Source organism: Pomacea canaliculata, linkage group LG9 (genome assembly GCF_003073045.1).
Source record: "Pomacea canaliculata isolate SZHN2017 linkage group LG9, ASM307304v1, whole genome shotgun sequence".
NCBI classification, from domain to species: domain Eukaryota; kingdom Metazoa; phylum Mollusca; class Gastropoda; order Architaenioglossa; family Ampullariidae; genus Pomacea; species Pomacea canaliculata.
Window position 1 is genome coordinate 3,128,233 of NC_037598.1, and position 24,507 is coordinate 3,152,739.

At 37.9% G+C, this 24,507-nt stretch overlaps 2 protein-coding genes across 4 annotated transcripts; one reads left to right on the plus strand and one right to left on the minus strand.

Moving 5' to 3' along the window:
• Positions 1 to 9,489, minus strand: LOC112571587 (tRNA-splicing ligase RtcB homolog). Of its 3 annotated transcripts, none has more exons than XM_025250681.1 (14): positions 9,469 to 9,489; positions 8,200 to 8,311; positions 7,497 to 7,643; positions 7,210 to 7,258; positions 6,472 to 6,679; positions 5,763 to 5,812; positions 4,470 to 4,576; positions 4,045 to 4,204; positions 3,408 to 3,583; positions 2,984 to 3,172; positions 2,287 to 2,397; positions 1,717 to 1,836; positions 1,259 to 1,301; positions 1 to 583 (listed from the first exon to the last, which is right to left on the minus strand). In XM_025250681.1, the coding sequence occupies exons 2-14, from the start codon at positions 8,287 to 8,289 to the stop codon at positions 519 to 521; spliced, it is 1,515 nt and encodes a 504-aa protein (XP_025106466.1). In that variant the 5' UTR covers positions 8,290 to 8,311; positions 9,469 to 9,489; the 3' UTR covers positions 1 to 518. The 3 variants fall into 3 exon arrangements, with proteins under 3 accessions (XP_025106466.1, XP_025106465.1, XP_025106467.1); XM_025250680.1 differs by lacking the exon at positions 9,469 to 9,489 and adding an exon at positions 9,215 to 9,267; XM_025250682.1 differs by lacking the exon at positions 9,469 to 9,489 and adding an exon at positions 9,014 to 9,174.
• Positions 9,473 to 24,429, plus strand: LOC112571589 (NEDD8-activating enzyme E1 catalytic subunit-like). Its single transcript, XM_025250683.1, is given in 17 exon segments — positions 9,473 to 9,600; positions 10,490 to 10,604; positions 11,533 to 11,613; positions 12,772 to 12,854; positions 13,293 to 13,373; positions 13,545 to 13,588; positions 14,276 to 14,340; positions 15,298 to 15,453; positions 15,772 to 15,874; positions 16,369 to 16,482; positions 16,886 to 16,939; positions 17,603 to 17,639; positions 18,117 to 18,198; positions 21,526 to 21,542; positions 21,545 to 21,625; positions 23,262 to 23,380; positions 23,829 to 24,429. Coding segments are annotated over 16 exon segments (1,350 nt in total). The 5' UTR covers positions 9,473 to 9,600; positions 10,490 to 10,502; the 3' UTR covers positions 23,960 to 24,429.
• Positions 24,430 to 24,507: the final 78 nt, after the last annotated feature.

Sequence of the window (24,507 nt, forward strand, 5' to 3'; positions counted from 1 at the left end):
TGTTCTTTATCTTATTTTATTTTAATGGCATCCATCTCCATCACAACATTCTGGAAATGCACCAGCAAAATAGGCGTTTTCTCAAACAGCTTGACTCTAAGCTGCAGACATGCTGACATAAGGAAATACAACAAAAGCTCAGCTCAGGCACTTGCCATCTGTTATCTGAGGATATTTAGCTGAACAATCACAGGGAGATAATGATGGAGGGGATTTCATTATTTCTCAGTTGAGCAGTTTGTGTGTGTGTGAGAGAGAGCATGTGAGTGTGAGTGTGTAGAGGGAAATGAAGATGAGTTTCTGCATATTCCTCTCAAAAGATTACCTTAAGAAATTTTGTCATGATCAGAACTCAACATAATGACAATGTTTAAAAATTGCAAGGTTGCTCAAGAGATTCCCGTAGCACCTGAAAAGAGTGTGGCTGGAGGGGTCACTGTCTGTTGTTTGGCACATGACACTGCCGTTGTTCGTTTCATCTGATGCTGTTCCTCAGTTGCCCACCAGATGACCCTGGATTATCCCTTGATGACAGCAACTGGCCGTAGTTTGATGCACTTCTTGCTGATGCCTGCAGCATGACCTGCAATCACAAACTCCCCATAACATGATCATAACATGCTTTTCAACAAGTTTCAAAGACAGCCAAATTCATATCATTATGCATCAGGCAGAAGGCCATGTCTCTTCAACTTGCCTTTGTGATGGCAAAATGATAAAATTACTATGTTTGGGTGATTTGACTCTCTAGATCAGTGGTTCTCAAAGTACTGCGGACCACAGACCACTTTAACTAAAGTAAAAAATATGGCAAACCACCAAGACCTAAAATCACTCTGCACCATGAATTTCAAATTTAAATTGCCACATTTTTTGCATTACAATTTAAAACTAAATGTACTTTTGTGACAGAAGTCTCGTAATAAGTTTGCATAAAATTACACACTTTTCAAAGTTCTTTATTAAAATGTTAATGCAATGAACATAGTAGTTTTTGATGAGATATTAAGGTGATAAACATCACCTTGCTGACATATGATGACCGTCAGCCACAGACCACCTGACTTACGCGTGCAGCCTACGAGTGATCTGTGGACTACACTTTGAAAACCACTACTCTAGATCCAGTAAGCAAATGTCGATTTGATCAAAAGGCTACATATTTAGCTCTTGATCTATCCAATAATCCGGCCACACAGCCAAACAAACATGCACAAGTATACTTTCCATTGCACCAACACATCTGTTGAATACTTACAGGTGTCAACAACATCAGTTACATCCTTGTACGATTCAGGTGCCTACAACATGAAATTCCATGGAGCAGATCAGCACCGAAGGTTTCTAACACCCTCTACCTGGGGTATTTACATTGTGTGAACATGAGCTTATCAACTGTTAAATGTGTTGTATAGTTCACAGTTGACAGAAAAGTATTCACTGATCATTTCTAATAAATATCTAGAAAATAAATTTTACTTATATGGTTTGAAGTCACTGATCTGTACCCTGCATTACATATTTATGAATTTTTAAAATCCTGTGACATATTTACTGATCTCTTGTCTTATAATAGAGATGTCTTCACTGATCTCTTGCTCAAAACTTTTTCATCTACATTGTGCTCATGATTTCATCCACATGGTGTTCAATACTTTGTTGCCTAGCTTTGAGTTGATTTATCAAAGCCTTTGATGAGGAACCAGGCAGACTTACCTCCTCCATAACCAGCTTAGGTGAAGCCACCCTGATACTGATGCCTTTCTCTTCCAGTGCTGCCAACACATTGGTGTAGTCCAAATTTCGCCGAGACTTGGCCCGAGACAGTGCTCTTCCCTAGTGCATGATTGAAAAGTTAATTTTATGTCACACATTGACAAATAAAACTCACCATGCTGATGCATGCAACACAGACAGCATATTCTGACAACCCACTCCCTTTTGGAAAAAAAAAAACCAGGTCTGCGCAATGCTTTTAAACAGATGTAGTTAGTCAGAACATGCCATGCCGTTATAAGAACCAAGAAGTATAATACCAGTACCACCATTCCACCATCACCCCCACCAACAGCAAAATTACTTCAGACATATAGCAATGTCTGGATCACAAACAAATATGCAAGACTGTAACAATGGTGTTACCATGAAAGTACATAACAATTAATAAAAATACCTCTAAATGTCACATCACACCATCAACAATGCTGCAAATAAGGAACAATATTTAAAAAGTGGAGCACAAGTGGCATAAAGCTGCTGTGAATATACAGCACGACAGATACTCACAGCCCCATGGCAGGTTGTTCCAAATGTCTCAGCCATACCAACATCTGTCCCAGTCAGGACATAGCTACATGTTCCCATGGTGCCGCCAATCAACACAGGTTGGCCTGTCAACTGGTTCATGAAAAAATACCAAAACATTGGAAATGACCATAGCCTGAAGACAGCTAGCATACAGCAAAGGTGAGAAAATGGACTTCTAGAACAAGAAAACCATGATACTAAGCACAGTGAACATTTAGGACACAGGAAACAGCCAGATCCATGCACCACTCTCCTGATACATTTGCCCTTTCACTAACACTCCCCTGTACACAATACTCTGATAATATGCCCTTTCACTAACACTCCCCTGTGCTTTGATAATATGCTCATTCACTAACACTCCCCTGTACACAATGCTCTGCTACCTCAGCAGGAAGATTTTTACATCATTAAAACAGAACATGGCAGGTATGTCTACATTCATAGCTAGACATCCCACCTACAACCTGTGCCTCTGTTGTCTTATGGAAAGAGAACATTGTGGTCTTTTCATCATGCAGTCTATTTTTCACACAAAAATCTAAAAGAATCCATCCACAGGTTTTGGAGCTGCATGACAGTGAATGGTAAATGCGTCACTCACCCAGCACTTTATTCACCTGAGAGGGTGTGGGCCTTGAGCTTTCAACAAACAATGCCTGACTGTGCTTCTCACCTGATAGTCCACAGGGATCAGGGGATGGTGTGGAGGAAAAGCTCGTGTTGAACCTTTGCGGTGAACCAGGAGAGTCTTCTGACGTCCGTCAATATAATGCTCTTCCACTTTTGCAATGTTGTGTGAGACATCATAAATAACATGCATGTCTAAATCATCTGGAGTAGTCTTGAACATTTTTGCAAAAGCCTGAAAAAAAAGACCAAGACAATCACACCGGTTAAAAAAAAAATTTAACTACACAAAAGTAAAACAGCTGAAACAAGCTGCCCAAACCACTCTGTAATATCAAACTGTAAATGAAAAAAAATGAAATAATTGAAAAAGTAGAGTATGTTGCCCACAAAAAATCTGTACAATAAAGCAGACACACTCATTGCTTACAGATTTTCATCTTATGATTCTAAAAGAAATACCATATCACCTGTCGAGCCAGAAAGGTCATGGAGCTACGGTTGACCCAGGCATAGTTAGCAGCTGATGCCATGCCTTTGAGGTAGTCCTGACCTTCCATGGAATTAATGAGAGCACATGCTAGCTGCCGGTCATTCACCTCAATTTTGTCACGCTTCATTGCTTTTTCCATCACCACCAAGGCATCTGCAGCATGTACCCATGCAAAACAGTCAACTGTCCTGATTACTGGTTCCCACACAAGATACTTGAGAGGATTCTAATAATTCAACCCCAAACTACTGAAACTACTTACACTATTTTTCATGTGGATGAGTATATTAGTATATATACACACACATTCTCTTTCTCTATCACACATCTTCCACACACACCATCATTCTCTCACACACATTTTCACACACATGCATGCGTTATCATGCTCACTCTCTCTCCCACACACACACATACACATTATCACACTCTCTCTTCAACACATGCTCTCTCATTCTCTCTCTCTCTCTCACACACATACACTTTCTCATATTTTCTCACATACACATTCTCTCATACTCTTTCACACACAGAGAGTATGAATCTTACACACATGCTCTCACACAGTTTCACTTCCTATTTATTAACTTGGACTGACAGTTCCAGTTCCTTACCTGTTGCCACTTGATGACCCAGGCCTCGACTGCCACAGTGTATCATGACACACACCTGTCCTTGAAATTCTACTCCCATTTTCTTTGCAGCAAATTCATCATAGATTTCATCCACGATCTGAATCTCTGCATAATGGTTACCTGCTCCTAGGGTACCTAACTGCAAACACAAATAAATGCCATGTAGAGAGGCCCTGAGTAAATGAGATGCCCCAAACTCATATCTAATGAAGACCCAAGTAAGTGACAGCAATAGCACAGGGTTATGACTAATTTTCTAACCAGTTGGTATGAGAATTCTGGTTGTGGAAAATATGCCCATCATCATGATTGTAATATGCACAATTTGGCATCTAAAAAATTTAATTTCAGATACAATTACTATAATTCGAAGACTGGTAAATTCCAATAGCTCTGATACTCACCTGGGGAAGCCCTCTCTTTTTAGCACGACTAGAGACTTTGGATGGGTCAGCATTTAGCATGCGGCCATATTCTTCACAGTGCTCCTTGTCCTCAGCCCAGGCATAGCCTTATGATATTAAGTTTGAGCATGGCAAAAGCAAGTTAAAATAGGATTTAAATAAAATTACTTTATAAGTAAAAAAATTACTTTTTTTATTTTCTCTAAAAATTTTCAAGCACAAAATGGCAGGATACCTGACTTCTGTCGTTCCTTTGATAAACTTCCCAAACCTTGCCTAATATCTCCAAATAATACTAGTTGCTTTATACCCGCTAATAAAAGACCAAAAACCTTAGTAAGACTGCCAGCATGATAGGACTAGGAGTCAACAATCAAAAAACACGTCCTAAGGAAAATGTAACAAATAATAACCCTATCACAATCAGTAGGAGTCCCTTAATGGACATTACAGAATTTGCATACCTGGGCAGCAAGGTGAAAGCTGATGGTGACTGTGAACAAAAGGTCAACACCAGGATCAGCAAAGCCAACCACGCTTTTGCAAAGCTTAAGCCCATCTGGAGATCCACTGGCCTCAGTATCAACACAAAGATCAGGATCTTCAAAAGCAACGTGCTTAGTGTTCTCCTATATGGGTTAGATTGCTGGAAGACCACAGCATCCATAGAGAAAAGGCTAGAAGTGTTCAAAACCAACGATGGAATCCAGACAGCCGAAGAAAACGAGGCCGCCCAGAGGAAACTTGGAGAAGAACAGTGGAAAGGGAGATGAAAGGAAAGGGCTGGACATGGGGTCACTTGGAGCAGGTTTCAGCCGATCAACATCGGTGGCGGACTCTGGCTGAGGCCTTATGTGCAACCTGATGCATGAAGAGGAATAGATAGATAGTTCAAAACCAAGTGTTTGTGGTGATTACGAAAGACCTTCTGGCCCAACACCATCCTGAACAAAGAGCTGCAAGACAGGACTGGGATATGCACCTTGGCAGAAGCAATCCAACTGCAGCACTGGTGATGGCTAGGTCACGTGTGGCACATGCCTCCAGGCTACATCCCCAAAACAGCCCTGCAATGGACACCGCAAGAAAAGAGGGAGGCCCAAAGAAACATAAAAGCCAACCATTGGGAAGGACCTTAAAAGCAAAGGTCTATCACTTGAAACAACCCCCAGACCAGCAGAAGACAAAACCAGATGAAGGTCCCTTGTTGTCGCCTCAGGGAGGATTGATTAATTATTGATTATACCCACCTTGCCTAATATCTCAAAATAGTACTAGCTGCTTCATACTCACCTTCTCTCAGGGACCAGTCCACTCCCATTTCTAGGGCTTCTTCCAAATTTCTGCACATAAGGTTCAAGCACTTTATAAATATATTTATATCTATTAATACCCCAAACAAGATGGAAAGACATCTTGACAATACGAAGACTAACTAAAGGAAAACAAAGGTAAATAGACAACCCAATTCAATCTGCAAACATTATTTACATTAGTAATAATATTTCTTTCATAAAAATATTTTTAAAATTTGAATCAATATCACTCATTAATACAAAAAATATCACTCAACACATCAGCATTCAATGACGCACATAGGAAAAGAGAAACTCGCTGAAAAAGTCAGAAAGTGTTACTGCAGCTTTAATTGCAGATCAGTCAACAGGTAAGCATAGGGATAATTGAGTATATGCCAGTGATTTATACTATACAATTATAACAAGTTGGAAATATGTCAATAAAGCACTGAAAATGTGGGCTGTCATGCAACTCATGTAAAACATCTAAATATGTAAATCCATGACAAGACAGGACACACACTGTCAGATCACAGATTAGAAACATAGGCTGAAAGTTCCTGACACATGTCTTTCTGTTAATAAGAAAACAACTTGCAGACTCTTCAGATACAAGACAGAGACAGACTATTCTGATAACAACATTAGTAAGACAGCAACAAAATAAAAAAAGACTAAAAATTAAGAAGATTAATCTTTCTCACTGTGCTGTCATGGGGATTATGCCCTTGGAGCCAACACCAACAGGGATGTGATCAAAAAGACACTGAGCCAGCTGTTCTTTTATGGGCTGAATATCTTTCTCATGAAGGTTTGTGCGGAGCAGGCGCACACCACAGTTGATATCAAACCCAACACCGCCAGGTGAAACAACTGCTTTGGGGTTACTCATATCAAAGGCTGCAAGGTTGCCTAAAAATGAAACTCACTCTTTATCCTGGACTCTCTGTATCAATCTTGCTGGCACTTCATCCTCTACCAATCACATCCTGCTAAATTAGGGAAATCCTACCGTCATGTCAGAACAATCACATTCTTCTTGCTATATCAAAGATGGCTTACTGTCATGTCAGAACCAATCAAACCACTTTGTGCCTGCAATGCACTTACTGGGCTTCACTTTATTACAGTATTTACATGTGAATGATTCCAAGCTGTCTAGGTGCATGCTATATATTGACAACTCTACACAATTATTAGACTGATAAATAATTCTTAATAAGATTCACCTCCTTGTTAAAATCATCAAAAATATAGCACTCAACAATCATTGGAAAAAATATTTTGAAACACATTTATTACATCAACCTTTTTAGAAAGAAAGAGAGTCACTGTCACCACCATCAGACAGAATGACTAAAAGTAAGGAGCTTATCAAAGCATCAAATGCCACATTCTAAATGTATCAAATGCTAATTACATAATGCACCAAATGCTCTTACCAATTGCAAATCCATATCCAGAGTGGACATCAGGCAAACCAACTGATCTCTAGAAGACAAAAGTATCAGATGGTTGTACAAAATCAAATAATATGCAATATTTGCCTTTCACAAACTTGTCACCACTTCTACCTGTCTCGTAATAAAGAACCATACACGCTCATTCATATTCATGTTATTTATAAATCCTGTTTAAATGGAGTTTATACGACTGTGTTGAATTACAACATTACTTATCAAGCTTTAAGATGTGAATCATTTCTCATTAATACAAAAAATCTGCTTACCCCTACAATACCAGGCAATGCTGCTACATTAGCAATCTGCTTCATGCCTGGCAAAAAGCCTCCAAAACCTTTGGCATTACAGGACTGCTTGAGCTCATCAAACATTAGTTTCTCCAAGCGTTGATTGACATAAAAATAGCCATCAACCTATTCAAACACATATATATGTGTACACAAATGCAAGCACAATTAAAGTGACTTCTTCAGTAGTCATATTTTTCCATTTTTTAGTCACAGTTTGACTTAATGCGCAGTGACAAAGATGCAGACATAAAACTAAATAAATGACTGTCTACTTTGTATTTTTACAATTAACTGACCACTATAATGTACACATTACTAAAGAAGCCATAATTTGAAGTGATCAATTAAAAACTTTAAATTAGCTTGATTTCTCACTTGAGATGTTAATGGCGGATCTATCACAGCAGGCAACAATAATTATAAATACGTACCAAAAAATAGAAAACTGAAACTTTTTTTCAGATTTTAAATAAAGGTTAAATTTTTCAAACCTGGTATTAAATGTAACATTATACTTTACCAGGAAATAATGAGAATATACCATTGTGTTAACAATAAAAATTGAGTTGGTTCCCCAACATACACATTTCATGGTTTTAATTTTTTATTTTTGTTGTTTTTAGTAATATCTCTAGTTCTTCTTACTTTTATTAATCTTTTAATAGAAAGGATCACATACATTCATGTTTTCAACAAATCCCTTGTTGATTTTCCAGCAGACTGGTGAAATTTTCTCTATATATTTCAGTTCCTCGTTGTAAGTTCTCATTTTGGTTGATTATTTTTGTTACCTGAAATATGTAGTGTCACATATGCATGGACATATACAGGCACACATGAATACACACACACATTTAACAAATGCTGATTATTGTTACTATGAAGTTAATGATAAAAGAATCTACAGTAGTTTTTAACAAATGTGAAAATCCAGTTCTGTTAGTGCTGTATTTCACTGTATTTCTGCCTTTATTTGGCTACACTTACATTCCTTACTGCAAATGTGACAGTCTTTTATAACAATCAATAAGCCTGTCCCAGAGATGGAAAATCTATGACTATATTTCTTTTCTGACATACTGAAAGCTGCTTTAAGTCTTACGCTCTTGCTACACCTTGGAGTACGTAAGGTGCACAGCTTGAGGGGTGGTTTCTTCTGCAGAGATAATGGTCTAGTAAAAAGGACTGCAAAGTACGAGCTACTCCACTTTGAATGAGATTTTATAATACCGTAGCCGCTTTAGATTGCAAGCTAAATAGTGTGGCCAAACCATATGTTAGTCATGGTTTCTGTAAGTCCTAGCACCTTTAAGGCCCATTTCGTCTTCCATAGAAGAATACTGATATTAATAGTATCTTTTCAAATCTCTTTACCAGCTATATATATATATATGCATACACCCCAAATTACTCCTACATTTATCCCTTAACTTTTCATTCAATCAATTACTTAAACGCAAAATAAGATTTAAAGTATGAATAATGCCGCGTACTTTTTTCCGATTTCTGCTGAATAATTTGGTGGTAAATCTATACGGCATATGTCAGTTTTGCTTCAAATTCTCATCAAAATCGCTTAACACCACCACGTAAACAACCAGATAATATCAAGAAAATAATAGAGGTAGAAAAACTGTTACAGGTTAGAATACAATAACTACAATAAAAGACGTGGACTTTCTTATTCTCAATACCTGTGGAAACAGTCTGCGTCGTCAGCTAAAATGAATAGAGTTGCCGTTCGTGGCAAGTTCAAGTATTGAAGATAATGAGAATAGAAATAAATGGAGATGATCACTTTAAAAACATACTTCGAAATTGGTATTTACTTTAATATTAGTGGAGAGATTATTGAAAGTTATCATGAAATAAAAAGCAATACTAGCAACGAGATAAACTTATTTTTTCAAGAGGTTTTAGTACTACACTTTATTTATTTCGCTCTTACTCAGCCCAAACATCAGTTTGTCCAGTCCATGTTTCGTTGGCCTGTCGTCTCTCAGGACCAGAGAAGCATCCGCTTGGCTTGTTACGCCAGTCTTATTTTAGCCAGGAACGAGTAAAACGACGAAAGTATCAGGTTATGCTTTATTTTTTTTTTTTACCTATCACTTCTACCGGTATTACGGATTTAAATAATCACAGCCATTTTCTAGAATCTTACGAATTTGCAACGAAGAAAATATAATTTCACTATTTAACACTTGCTGTCAGTTTCAGCTTACCATAAAGCTGTTCATACAAAGTATTGTCTTAAAAGAACGAGTTTGGTGTTTTTTGTTTATTTATAATTATTTAGTTGGAGTCTGTCCAAGAATTCGTCCTCAGCATCATTGGATAAACGGAATAATAAGAGTGGCTAAATACGACATCAAGCTCTGTACACATTACTGCAGGTCAAATGCGAGAAGTTGTTTTTTTTTTTTTTTTTTTTTTTTTTTTGTTTCTTTTGGGGTTTTTTTTTTGTTTTTTGGGCGTGCCTTGTTAACCATTATTAATTTTTCGTGTAACTTGGGTGAGATTTTTATTAGTTTTAACATTTTACAGGCCAAAATATAAAAAGTATTTTAACAAATACTAATTGAGAAACATTTCTTGGGCAAATTGTACATTAAATTAATTGTTTAAAGGAAAAAAGCAAATGAAATGGTAAGTTGGAGTTGATTCAGAAATACTGACATTATGAACCAACGCCATTAAAATGAACCTTTTACTTAAAGGGGTATGAAACCCATTTTTACCATTTTTATCATTTCATGGAAAAAACCAACAGCATACCTTATACACAGTCTCTCTTGTGATCTATCTTGCTGTGTTGTATTCTAAAATGCTTGACCTTACCCTACACAAAAAGGTTACTCAGATTAGGCACAAGTCAGCCTAAGTTGGTTAAATAAGCTTCAAGTCAGTTCCAACCCTAACTAAAATACATGTTTTATTTTAATTTGACTGTTATGCAACATTTCCAGGTAATCAGCTGTGATGGGAACAGATACAGAGTGCTCAGGACGATGGAACCATATCAGACGTCTATTAGAGAGAGGAGGACCATTTGCACATCCAGATTTTGAACCTAGTTCTGATGTAAGGAACATGGGAAAATGCTGCAAGTCTTAATTTCAGATTTTAAAATGTGTAATTATAAATCTATTAGCTTTCATAGCTAGTTTAATATAATAATTTAATAATAAAGAAAATTATGTAACACATTTCACTGCTGTACAAAAGAATCAGTATGCTGTACAGAAGAAAGACCAAAATTCACATTGTACAACAAGATGAAACATGTAGTGTGGCTAAACTTCTTGATAACTTGGAGCAGCAAAACTGTCTATAGCTTGTGTGACCTTCACAGGTTTATCCTCAGCATTCTTGATCTGTTCTTTATAATGACTTCTCCAATGACAATTGCAGATTTAAACCTGAAATCTTTGATGGTGAAATGTGTTGCCAGGCTGCTCAGACAAATCTGGTCCTCCATTTTCTTCTATCTTCAAGATTTCTTTATCCCCATAATTTATGAATTTATTTTAATTGACTACTGTATTCACTCAGTTATTCTTCATATTGCATTACACTTTTTATTATTCCTGTTTCCACATGTTATACCCTTTCTTTCCTGTCGACTGGTTTCTTCACTTTTTCCATATAATAATTATTACTATTACTGTTAGTATCATTTGTAAAATGTTGTGAGTTTGGTCATAACGCTGGCATCGAATTAAACACAAGCAAAAAACAAATTGGTCATAAGGCTGGAACATGGCACTATAAAAATAACCTTTATTATTATTACTACTGTATATCAGTTTTACTATATTTGTGTTTTCTGATTTTTTTTCCTTTATATATATATATATGTGATGTTAAAAAGTAAGATGCATGTAAAGTGGAATTGCAGCCTATGGCCAGGCTGTGTCTTTCACATTACCAAGCTAAACATCAGAAATACAAAAGTAGTTGATGGAAGTGGAAGGCTTTTGGAAACTTTAGTTCTGTCTTCCTCACACAGAACTTAACATTCATCCAAGAAACCTGTCGCATTCTCGTGATTGGTGCTGGTGGACTGGGTTGTGAATTACTAAAAAACTTGGTAAGTTACTCTTACAGCCATTGGTTAAGTTATTAATATTTTATTGACAATAATTTATCTTAAATGCTTTATAATGGCAAGTTTACAAAACAGTAAATTACTAAAAAAAAAAAAAAAAAAAGGTATGCATGCTTAAGATATAAAATTCCCCCTTATTTAGGTCACAGTATAACCATCATTGCATTCTTTATTATTATATTTTAGTTTCTTTAGTATCACTCCAAGCAGTCACTGTTCTGGGAGAAGAAAAAATAATCTTATCACTATATTAATGGTGCAAATTAAAATTAAACCATTGTTAATATTCTGTATAGTCATGTAAAACTAATATTACCTTCTACTTTGAAACTGATAGGGTGAAGTGCCTGTGTAGTCATGTAAAACATAATTTCCCTCATTTCTTTAGCTGCTTTTTTGTCATCAGCTTTTAATCTTTTCAACTTGGTTTTCTCATAACATAAGTTCTTTTTTTACTGGGATGCTGTTTATTGTTTTTCCATGTTTTGCACACTGTTATGAAGGTATATGTACCTTTGTGAGAGAAAGAATTGGGGGGGAGTAAGTGAGGGAGGTTGGTCTACTCTTCTTTCAGCCACTTTATTTTGGTGGGTTTAACTTTCAGCCACTTCATTTTAGCTTACCTGCTAAGTTTATGCTAATGACATTATAAAGATTATATATATGTGTACAGATTCATTCATGATGATAATGCTCGCAGAGTGTAGGTCCTTGTGGCTGTTGTGACCTGCCTGTCATTAAATGTATATTGTATCTACTGACAATAGAAAATCTACTTACAAACAAACATCCCTTGACATACTGATGAGAGATTACACCGATTCATTATTACTGCTTGTCAGAAAAAATAAAGAAAGCTGCTGACAAAATGCACCACCTATGCCTGTCTTGAGCAAGCCTTAAACAGGTCCTGCATGGAGCAACCAGTTCATTCCTTCATGTTTTCTGGTTCTTCCATCATCCACCTGAACTCCTCCCCTACCCACTTTCAAGGTATACCCCAGGGATGGTTTCCAACAGTGTTGGTTGAACAAGAAAAGCTAGCACTGCTTCAGTGTTACAAAGATGGAGAATGAGTGAAGTATCATAAAAATTATAAGTGATGTGTATGTGCTGTGGGTTTTTTTTTTTATTTTGCAGGCTTTGCTTGGCTTCCGTGATGTCCACGTCATTGATATGGATACAATTGACGTCTCAAATCTAAATCGGCAGTTTCTTTTTCGGTGAGTTGGTGTACAGAGAGTGAGCGAGGCTAGCACTTGTTAGTTGGGGCTGGAGACCTGTGTGTGTGTGTTTTACTGTATGTCTTATAATTGGTGGCATCAGATGTCACTTGAAAGTGCCATTTGTATTTCCTTCTTCCATTTTCCTTTTGTCTTAGCTGTGCAGCACAGCAAACTTTTCTATATGTACAAGGGTTGTCTGGACTGATCAGTATGTTAAGTTTGTTGCATCAGTAAAGTGAAGTGTTGGATGTGCTGTGGTTAAACAGACTGAACAGTATGGTAGATGTTGGTCAGTGCTGCTGTTTGTAGATCAGTAGGCTTAACATTGTGCACTTTACCTCAGGATATTGATTGCAATGCTCTACTTAGTGCTTGGTAGATGATGAGACTAAGTACTCTAATATTTTAGTCAGCCAAGATTATCTCTGTTCAAAGGCCAAAAGATGTGGGAAGCTCTAAGGCTGATGTTGCAGCAAGGTTCATCAACACTCGTGTTCCAGGCTGTAAAGTGACACCGTATCCTTATCTCCTGACACTGTAGAGTGTAAGTGGGTGGACGGGTCAGTTTTTTGTTAGCATGTTCAGATCAGTGAGTGGGATATTGGGTGAAAACAATTTTGAAATAGACTTTCTTTCCATGTTCAAACATATTTTACTAAAGCTGGACCTGTTCTTAACCTGCCCTAGACATCATGCCAAGATTCAGGATTTTGATGAGTCATTCTACAGAGGTACGTTATCACTCCCTTCTGTTTTATTTGATTTGTTCTTGCTTTTTTTTTTCCTCAAGAAAGTGGCTTGCTGTTGCATGTGATCCCCCAGCTAGTTTAGGTCAGTACAGATTATGTAAGATTGTGATCATTCTCTTAGGGATGGCCAGTCCATACAGATTATGTAAGATCACAAACATTCTCTGATGGAAGCCTAGTCAGGTGCTATTGGCGCAATACCAAGCATAATAATTTGTAAGAAGCACTTTTTTTTTTTTTTGGTGGGGATGCATGCTCAGTGTGCTGCATAAAAAAAGGCCAAAAACAAACCGACAACAATGTAAGAAGCACAAGTATTGACAAAGAGATGGCATCACCACCTTTTCTTAATGTCAATTTTGTCTGGTCAAATTTATGCTACAATTGCAGCTTGATTTTAGTGGGATTGTGCTGTTATTAAAGTATTTTTGTTTGCATCCTAAAGACTGGCTTATCTCTATCATCAGTAGATGCAGGGAACATAATACTCTTGACAGTTCTTTCCCAGCTTGGATTGTTTAGGAAAAATTTATAAATTGCACAGTAAAGATTGTCATAATGGCCATTGTAAATTATTTCCCATGGGGTTTCCTCTGTGGATGTCAGGGGAGGTAAGTGTACAGCCCTACTAACGTTGTCTTCAGAGTATGTTGTTTTTATCATATATAGGGTTCCATATAGTGGTGTGTGGATTGGACTCAATTGTGGCGCGGCGATGGATCAATGGGATGCTGGTAGGCAGTTTCTACATTAAATATTCAGTTTCATGTTTACATTATATAATGAGGTCCCACCATACACCTACATTTTGTGAATTCACTTATATGATCATCGTCTGAAAAACTACTAAATATTTTAAAATGTGAATTCCAATTTTGCACTAAATCTACCATTTTAATGAATGTTATATTTTGCAGCATGTGACCCCATTACATGGCATCTCACTGTGAGATGCTTTTGCATAAATAGTTCCTTTGTTTATGACTCATTGCGACTCTTTCTGATAGTTGTGTTTCTGTGTTCCTTCTTAATCAGGAAAAAGACAAATTGATGCTAATATTACTGCTTTATTTACTAGTCTCTTGTTGAACCTTTTTTTTTTTTAATTAGAAAATATGTGATAAGTATGTGTGTAAAGGAAGCATTATAGAAATGTGGGGCATACTATTAAACACACAGTTAAGTTTACACAAAAAATGTTAGTATGTGTTGATCATGTGTGCAGGGCCTTACTGTATAAACTTACCTGTACTTATCCTGTGACCTTAATGTAGTAATTATTATTTTGAAGGCATGTGACTTTTTAACTTGGAGTGTTGACATTATACAGAGTTCACTTTGGACTTCTATTGATGACGTGCAGAGTGATGACAAGTTCACTGATTTTGACCAATTTTTAGTGATGGCAATATACCTTCTTCTTCTTCTTGATCCTATTCGCCCCCAGTGGAGCATAGGGCCGCAACCACACCCCGCCATCGGACCCGGTTCTTGGCGTCCCTTTCCAGTTGCGACCATGTCATGCCAGATGTCTCCGCCTCTCTGTGGACTGATCTCCATGTCTGGATGACAATATATATTATATAGAAATTCCATGTGAGCACTGCTGTTGACTGACTTTTAGTGATGACATTATATTGCAATATCATGCTTGTACTACTAGGGATTTTAATGGTGATATCTTTGAGCAGTTCAGCCTGCTGAAGTACGAGAATGGTGAGGTGGATCAGACCAGTGTAATCCCCTTGGTGGATGGCGGAACTGAAGGTCTCAAAGGCAATGCTCGTGTCATTCTGCCTGGCATCACAGCCTGCATAGAGTGCACACTAGACCTTTATCCACCTCAGGTAAAGATGCGATGTTGCTGCAGTTACGAAGTGAGACTGCAAGCCTTTTTCCAGTAATGTGGACTGTTATATTGTAGACCTATTCCCTGCTCCAGGGGGTGATTCACCTTACATCTTCACACACTTTCACATGATTTTTTTTTTTTTTTAATTAAACCTGCATGGGCCAAGAAAAGCTGTTTCCTTACTTTTTATAGGTAGTTCTGGCTTTGGGGAGATGTTAATCTATTTAGATGCAGAAATTTATCCCCTAGTCAGTAGCAAAATGTTTTATGCTCTCTAGAATGTATCTGCATTTTTTTCATTTGTTTTTGTAAGATTAACTTCCCATTGTGTACCATTGCACATACACCACGTCTTCCAGAGCACTGCATTGAGTATGCCCGCATTTTACTATGGCCAAAAGAAGAGCCATTTGGAGGTAAGTAAGCAGTTATCAGCTAGCACTTGCAGCGTATTTAGAAATTTTAATTAAGTATGTATTCTCTTCATTTTGTTCGCAAGCTTTTAGGCAAGCTGCATAAAATTTAAAATGAATGCCTTTTATAAGTTAAAAAGCTGAAATACACAACTTTTTTATTGATTTGTTTTGATCTCCCTAACCCCTAGGCTGATAGACATGACAAGAATGAGACATGAACACCATAGGAGGACGGAAGGATAAACAACAGTACTGATGACTGATAAAAGAGGACTAATTAAATACACATATAGACAATGCAAAGAGGTTTTGCTTTTACTGTTGTCTTTTAATAACATTCTGTGACTTCACAGAATTAAGTAGGTTCTTATTAAGTAGTGCTGAGAAAACAACAGACATGGAGAATGCTGACAATGTGTTTCTTTTGAGATGCTTTTTAAAGTACACGGTTCTAAGATTATTCACCTCATATATCAATATGTGTGCACAAACAGCAGGTGTGGCCATTGATGGTGACAATCCGTTGCATGTCAGTTGGATCATGAAAAAGGCAGAGGAGAGAGCAGAAGAGTATGGAATAACTGGCATCACATACCGACTTACTCAAGGTACCTGAATAGGATCATAGTGATCGAATTAGATTGAGCACAGTATCATCGTAATAGGAAAAGACTTAGCATAGCATAATAGTAAATGAATAAGATTTAACCACTTATGGTGTTAGAATGTGCCTTCCCACTTCTGGAGATATTGCCATTATTTACGTGTTTCTTTTCTTCTGATATATTAATTTTTTCATTGTGTTAAAAGTGGCTCGTGGATATCATTCCTACAGCCTCAGACCCTAATAATCTTTATATCTCTACTGTCTTATGGCAATTGCTTCTAAATTTTATTTGAAGGTCGGGTGGAATATGAGCAGAGTTTATTGAAGTTTTATCACAGTCTGGGTTTTCTTTTTTTATGATCAATAATTGAGACATAATAGCAAAACTGTTTGGCTCTAAACAGGTGTGGTGAAGAGAATTATACCAGCTGTAGCATCTACCAATGCTGTGATTGCAGGTAGGCTGATGACTTTGACTTTGCTTATATGAGCTGTAGTTACTTATATATTTCAAATGTCTCAGTTGAGTCGAAGGGGAGAATTAGTCTTTAACAACTAATCATTGTCTATGAAGACCTGCAGATATTGGGAAGAAAGGGATGATCAAAGGCATCCTAAACCACCTCAAGATCATTGCCGAGGAACTGTTAGAAGAAAAACAGACCAGTTGCAGACCAATCAGGAGCACAATTGTGAACAAGTCTTCAACTGTTGCATCCTGATAAAGCCCCTGTAATGTCAGTGGGATCTCTTCTTTGTATATAGCATTGACAGTCTTTCACAAAGTGTTATGGCATGTTTTGAAAAAGTTCAAGAGTGCCATCCTGGTTGGTCACTAAAACCCCTTCTGGCAAGAGTGATGCAGCACAAGCATGTCTAGTCTGGCTATGTGATCCAGCACAACACTCTTACCATCCTGTAGGAGGGTGTTCAGTGGCAAGAAAGAGTAAGAAACCAAACAGCTGACAAAGATATAGGAATCGACTGCTATGTTATGCATTGTCTAAACATGGTCCTTTCTGTAAGCTTAAAAATTTTAGTTCTAGTACTAAAACTATAGCCCATTTTTGTGAAACCTTTAAAGTGGTTTGCTAGAATTTGTTTACCCATTGCTGTTTCAGCGGCTTGTGCTACAGAGGTCTTCAAGCTGGCCACAAGGTAGTCTTGGTGATTCTTACATTTCTTTTCACTAATTTTTAGCCCTGAGAACAGTAGTTATAGTATTGTTTTTACTACCTATAACCACCCTTTCCCACCAAATCAATTCAGTTGTTTATCATGTAAATATCTGTGACATAAGGATTTGTAAATGTCCAGTGTCTGAAAGCTATTATAAAAATTGGATTCAGTTCCCTTTATGTTAGTCTTGAAGAGAAGCATCTCCTTCAAGACTGTAGTTTGTTGTTTGCATGCTTTAATTATGAATTCACATAGATATCTTACCATAGCTCAAAGAAAAATGCAGCTTTCCAAAAGTTTCCCGACCAGAAGTATTTTTCCTACCAGACTAAAGGTCAAACCTACTCCTGTAGCCTTTATGTAGTCACCTGTCTGCTTGCCTGCCTCTGTACAGAAGCTGATTTCTATGTTGGAGGGCTGTTGAGTGTGCTTGACCTCATGTGTTTTCCACAACAGTTGTTGTCAGCCGCTGAACAACTACATGAACTTCAATGACATAGAGGGTGTATACACTTACACATTTGAGGCACAGAAACGGGTAAGTTTACACGAGGTGTGAACTTCTCTCTGATGCAATGCAACCTGTTCTTATTTCATCTCTGTGTAATGGTCATATGGGTATCATGAAATTGTTTTGATGAAAAAGTACATGTAACATCTTACAGCTCAACATGCACTCAGGAAAAGGACGCAGGATTGTTCTGATGGAAATCTGCCTTGGTCACTTTTACAACTCTTACAGGATTGTTCTGATGAAAAACTGCATACAGTTTTTGACAGTTCTACGTAATAATAATAATGGGTATTTGTAATGCACAGCACCATGACCAAGATCGCACTTGCTGTGCAGGCCAGCAATGATAAATGAACAGATAGTGGATGGTGAGATATGTACAGGCACAGAACGTAAAGCAGTGGATGAAGGATACTGTAAACAGTTGGAGCCATACTTGATGGTTAACGTGACAGTATTCCAAGAGAGTTAATGGTAGTATTTCAGAGATAGTACTTTGTGGAAAAAAATGTGCAAAAGCTTCCTCTGTCTTCTTCACCAACATGAAATTAACACCACATTTCTTTTTTATTTTTTTAGGGTTTCCTGTTGGTGTTATTGAAATCCTTTTCTATCTCTCACATAGGAGAAAACTGGGTTCTATTCACTAAATTTGTGGTAATGTTATCGAGGGAGAGGCAGAAAAACTACAGCGCTGGAGGGAGCATTTTGAGTCAGTTCTGAACAGACCAGATCCCCCTCAGCTTGCAGACATCCAGCCAGCAGCTATAAACCTCGACATCTGCACAGACCCGCCAAGCCTGGAAGAAGTGACAGCAGCAATCAAGACAATGAAGAGCGGAAAAGCACCAGGGGCAGATGGAATAACAGCAGAGATGTTGAAAGCAGATGTGAATGTGACAGCTCCCATACTGACTGAAATCTTCAGGCAAATTTGGGAATCAGGGCAGCTCCCTGCTGCGTGGAAGACAGGGCTCATCTTCAAATTACCCAAGAAAGGAGATCTTGGTGACTGCAATAATTGGAGGGGCATAACACTACTCTTTCCCTCACCAGCAAGGTCTTCAGCAAGATTGTTTTGTCAAGACTGACGACAACTTTTGAGAAAGACCTCCGACCACAGCAAGCAGGATTTCGTCCTGGACGATCCTGCTCCGAACACATCTTCATTCTGCGACAGATTCTAGAGCAGAGCAACGAGTGGAACACACCGCTGTACATCAATTTCATAGACCTGGAGAAGGCTTTTGACAGCATTCACCGAGAGTCTTTATGGAAGATCCTGAGGCATTACGGAGTCCCTGCAAAACTTGTTCATGTCATTGCAATGCTGTTCAGCGACTTCAAAGCCCAGGTTGTCTGTGACACGGAGCTCACAGACCCCTTCAACGTCAGTACTGGGGTGAAGCAGGGCTGCATTCTGTCGCCGTTCCTCTTCATCCTGGCCATGGACTGGATCATGAAGACTTCCACCGACAGTGAGAAGAGAGGGATCAAATGGTCCATGACTATGACAGCAACAACAATGCTGGAAGACTTGGACTTTGCTGATGACATTGCCCTGTTGTCGCATCGCCACCAAGACATGCAAGAAAAAACAAATGCCTTCTCAGAACCTTGGCTTGAAGGTCAGTGCAAGGAAAACGAAAAGTATGAGAGTGAACGCCAGAGTCCAAGACAGCATCAAACTAAATGGAGAAGAGATTGAGGAAGTTGACAGTTTCACATATCTTGGGTCCAAAATGTCAAATACCGGGGATGCGGAGGTGGAGATTCGAGCCAGACTGGCAAAAGCCAGCCACGCCTTCGCCTCACTCGGGAGCACATGGAAGGCAACAAACATCAGTAAGAAGATCAAGCTGAGAATCTTCCAGTCAACTGTGATCAGCACCCTCCTTTACGGATCCGAATCATGGAAGATGACTAAATCCATCTGTAAGAGTCTTGATGTCTTCCAAAACAGATGCCTCAGGCGCCTGCTTAACATCTTTTGGCCAAATAAGATCACCAACGAAGAACTCCACCGAAGGGCTGGAACTGAGTCCATCACCACACAAGTTCAACGAAGGCATTGGCGATGGATTGGACATGTGCTCCACCAGCAGACAGCAGACCTCTCCAGAGTCGCCCTGCGATGGACTCCAGACGGCCGAAGAAAAAGAGGCCGCCCAAAGGAAACTTGGAGGCGAACAGTGGAAAGGGAGATAAAAGGAAAGGGCTGGACATGGGGTCACCTAGAGCGGGTTTCAGCCGATCATCATCAGTGGCGGACTCTGGTCGAGGCCTTATGTGCAACCTGATGCACGAAGAGGACAAGAAGAAGAAGAAGATTCACTAAATTTTCTGAAAGTAAAACTTTATCCATGCAGCAAATATTTTATGGACAAATGGATGACCATCTTTGGTAATAAGCACATTTATATGTCACCTTTCTTCTGCCCTAGCAGGACTCAAAGTGCTTTACAGTAATAAGAGTGTACTTGTATAGAGTGCTTCCCTGTCAACAAGACGAGCTCAGTGCACTGCACAGGAAGATCAAATAACAGTCCAATGAAGAAACAAAAGACAAAAGTAAAGCAGTTATGCGACACAACTGCACACAGTGTAGCAAATAGCCAGTTTCTCTTAGGAAGAATAGACGATTAAGCCAGGTGGAGATCAGCTTATGGGAAAAAAGTCATCTTCAGCCAGTTAGCAAAAGGGAAATCACCCCAATCAATGGTGTCAGAATATGGATGCAAAATATGATCTTTTATTGTACGATTTTTTCATTGAGGCATCCTGGTAAAGAAGTTCAAGCAGAACTAAACTATTAAATCATGTAAACAAGTGTTTACAAAGCGAATTTCCTAGAGGCATAACAACCGTAGAAGTGAATAGTACAAAATTCACAGACTGCTAAAAAAAATGTAGCCAAATATGGACACCTTTAGTCAACAAAAGCTTTGATCTTGTATGTCCATTTCTTAAGGAACAAGGCAGAAAGCCACAGACAATCTATGCTATGATACTTTGATATTAGATACTGTTTTCAACAGCTTCCCATGGAGTAGGACTTTTAAACTTTTGTTAGAACTGGCATGAAACTATCACAAATGTTATTTAATGCGTCATAAGAGGACAAAGTTTTCATTGCAAATAATATGTGACAAGAGTGATTTTGAAGAGTTGCTATAAAGTTTTATTTTAAAAATAATCTATTGACCAGAAAAAAGGGACGGCACATTGTAATGCTTACATGTAGAGAACACACCATACAAAAAACTTCTGCTTTGTAAGATGCAGAACAGGATTCTGAGTTACCTAATCATTTACTGGCAACGGATGCTCATGTGCATGAGTCATTTTCAGGAGGATTGTCTAGGTGTAGTCTTCAGCCCCAAGCATTGTGCTTCTGCGAGGAGGACAAGCTACAGGATGTCATCACATACTTAACAGAGAGCACTGTCTAGTAAGATGTCCTCGATAATAATTAATAAATATTTTATTTTATTGTTATTAAAGAGAGAGCACTGTCTAGTGAGTTGTGATTGATAATAGCATTAATATTAATAAATATTTTACTTTCTTAGGAGAGAGCACTGTCTGGTGAGTTGTGATTAATAATAATAATTTTACTATTATTTTTTAACAGAGCTCTGTCTTATAAGATGTGCTTAATAATAATACAGTTGGACCTCGCTAAGTCAAACTAAAAGAGGAGCCCCCACCAAAAAAAAAAATCAACTTACGGAGTTTTTGAGTTGGGGAAAATGGTGTGATTGGCATGGGTTAATCAAGGACAGTATTTTTCCTATTTTATTATAACCATTGTCGTTTTATTTGTATACATGTAGGTTACATACCATTTTATGTATCTACAATATGTACTATCGAACAGTGCAATGAAACATCTTGCCTTTAGAGAAAAATGTCTGTTAACTTTGTTTGGTATCTCGCTTGACAATCTCGTCAAGGACCGAAGCACATTTTCCTCAAGATCTGGCCTAGATTCCAAAAGGTCTGCACTGTGTGTCAATAGCCTGCCTTGCTGGCTTTTCGACTTGAGGGACTGGCTGAGTATAAACATTGTTGCCATCTTCTTCCTCATCCCCACTCTCTTTTTCGTTTTATTCCTTGTTTGCTACCTCAACAATAATATCAGCGTCCATTAGCTCTCCACAAACATTCCCCGCACTGTCAACTTCGACAAAGTCTTTAAAGGACACATTGGCACCAGTAGTCCTAATAAGAGACTGACAAAGTTGAAAGTAAAATGTGTTAAAAAGGTCTTTCTTGAGACTATATAGAAATGTTAGATGCCACCCAGTTGGTTATGACTCGAGTCAGAGCCCGGAAAGGATGCTGATGAGTTCCCCTTCTTCCAGCCACTCCTTTTTTTTTTTTTTTTTGTCCAGATCATTTTTGGTCTCAAAATAGAGGTCCTGCTGCAGAGAGTCACTTAATCCTGTGTGGAATGCATTAATGTAAGAATTTGTGTCCATTTTCTTGGTTTTCCGGAACACATGTAGCCCCAAAATAGCCTAAAGGCCTAAGAAAATTTGACTAACAGAAGTTGGGAGCCAAAAAGTCTTTGAGTTGAGATCTAAAATACATTGGTCTTGTGGGAATTTAGCTGGGGACTAACAAGTAATTCGACATAGGGAGGTTTTCGAGATAGGGAAGGTCAACTTAGTGAGGTCCAACTATTTTATTTTCATTATTTTTACTTACCACTGTCTAGTGAGATGTGCTTAATAATAATAAATATTTTATTATTATTACTTACCAGAGCACTATCTGGTGAGAAATGCTTAATATTTTATTATTATTATTAACAGAGAACACCATCTGTGCTTTGTGTCATCTTGTTACTTTAGCCATGTTTATAATCAGGCTCTTAAAGCATTTTTCTTTTAAACTTTTTTTTTAAAGTTTTGTTTAGCAAAATATTTACCATAGGCATTTCCTGCTACTCATGCTAAATCTTGTATTTGGTAGATAACTCCAAAGTACCAGCATTTTTCTTCCCATTTAAAATTCCTGAAGAGGTAGATGACTGCTAAATATCTGCCGCTTAAGACTGGTGTACCATTCTTTGTTGACAGCCAGATGAAATCCCCAGGCATTACTACGTCCATAGATGGCAAAAACCGCACCTTGTATATGCAGACAGTAAAATCCATTGAAGAGAAAACACGTGGTAACCTTAAGAAGACACTTAAAGGTTTGTATTCTTTTCTGGGTGCGAGGCCAGCAGTTTTGTGATGTAGATTTGTCTGCATGATGTACATATAGATGTGTGTGTTTTGTACATATAGACATGTTATGTACCTTATTTAGACTCATGTGCATTGTTACATAGATGCATGGTTTGTAAATCATGCTGTAGGCTCGTGTGCATTGTGTACATTTTGTTATTATCAGCATTATATGGATGTATTATGTTTTATACAAACCATAGACTGCTTCCAGTTTTGTTTTTGTTTTTTGGAGAAATGTTCATTTCAAAGACGAGGGCAAGAGATCAGCATGGCAGGACTCTTAATATAGCAAGCCAAAATACTTAAGCGACAGATGGACGAAAATATAAAACTTAAGCATCATTTTTCATCACCCTATTTTATCTATATTTATATCTCTATGGTTTTTATTTAGTTGTTCTTGTGTCCCAGAATTGGGTCTAACCAGTGGTCAGGAGCTGTACGTAGCTGACATCACAACACCTAGTTCCTTGATATTCCGTCTGGCACTTAGCACTTCTATGGACACCAGTGCTGAGAATTCACTAAATGCTGCCAACTAAGAGAATAGGGTGGTGACTGTTGATGGAAGTTTGGAGATGAATTCTGTTTACATATATATATAAAAAAAAAAAAAACAAAAAGCCAGCAAAATTAGGGCATTGGTGAGCTGTTGTGGATGGGAATGCTGTGTTTTGCAAGCTTTGTATGAATAGATGGTGGCTGATTGCCCCTGATGTCTGATCATAAAGTCAACACTGTACTAAATGTCAGAAACAGCTATTTTACATCTGATATTGGGTTCGCATCACCCGTCAAGCTAAGGAAATCTCTTCCTGAATCTTGTGATTTCTCTGAACCAAGTCAGTTGTGTGAAAGGATGGAGCATCAAAGCCAAAGCAAATTGTTTCGCAAAGAGTTATTACAAACCTGCATCTGAATTGTCAGATTGAAACTATGTTCCACTTTGCTTATAGTTAACTATTCCTAAATATTTTTTATGTGACTATGTTCATTAAATGAAGGACATATTTCATGTTCATATTTTTCATAAATTGGTGTGTATCACACCTATGTTTGCACAGATGAGCACATTTTCAGATGCAACAGA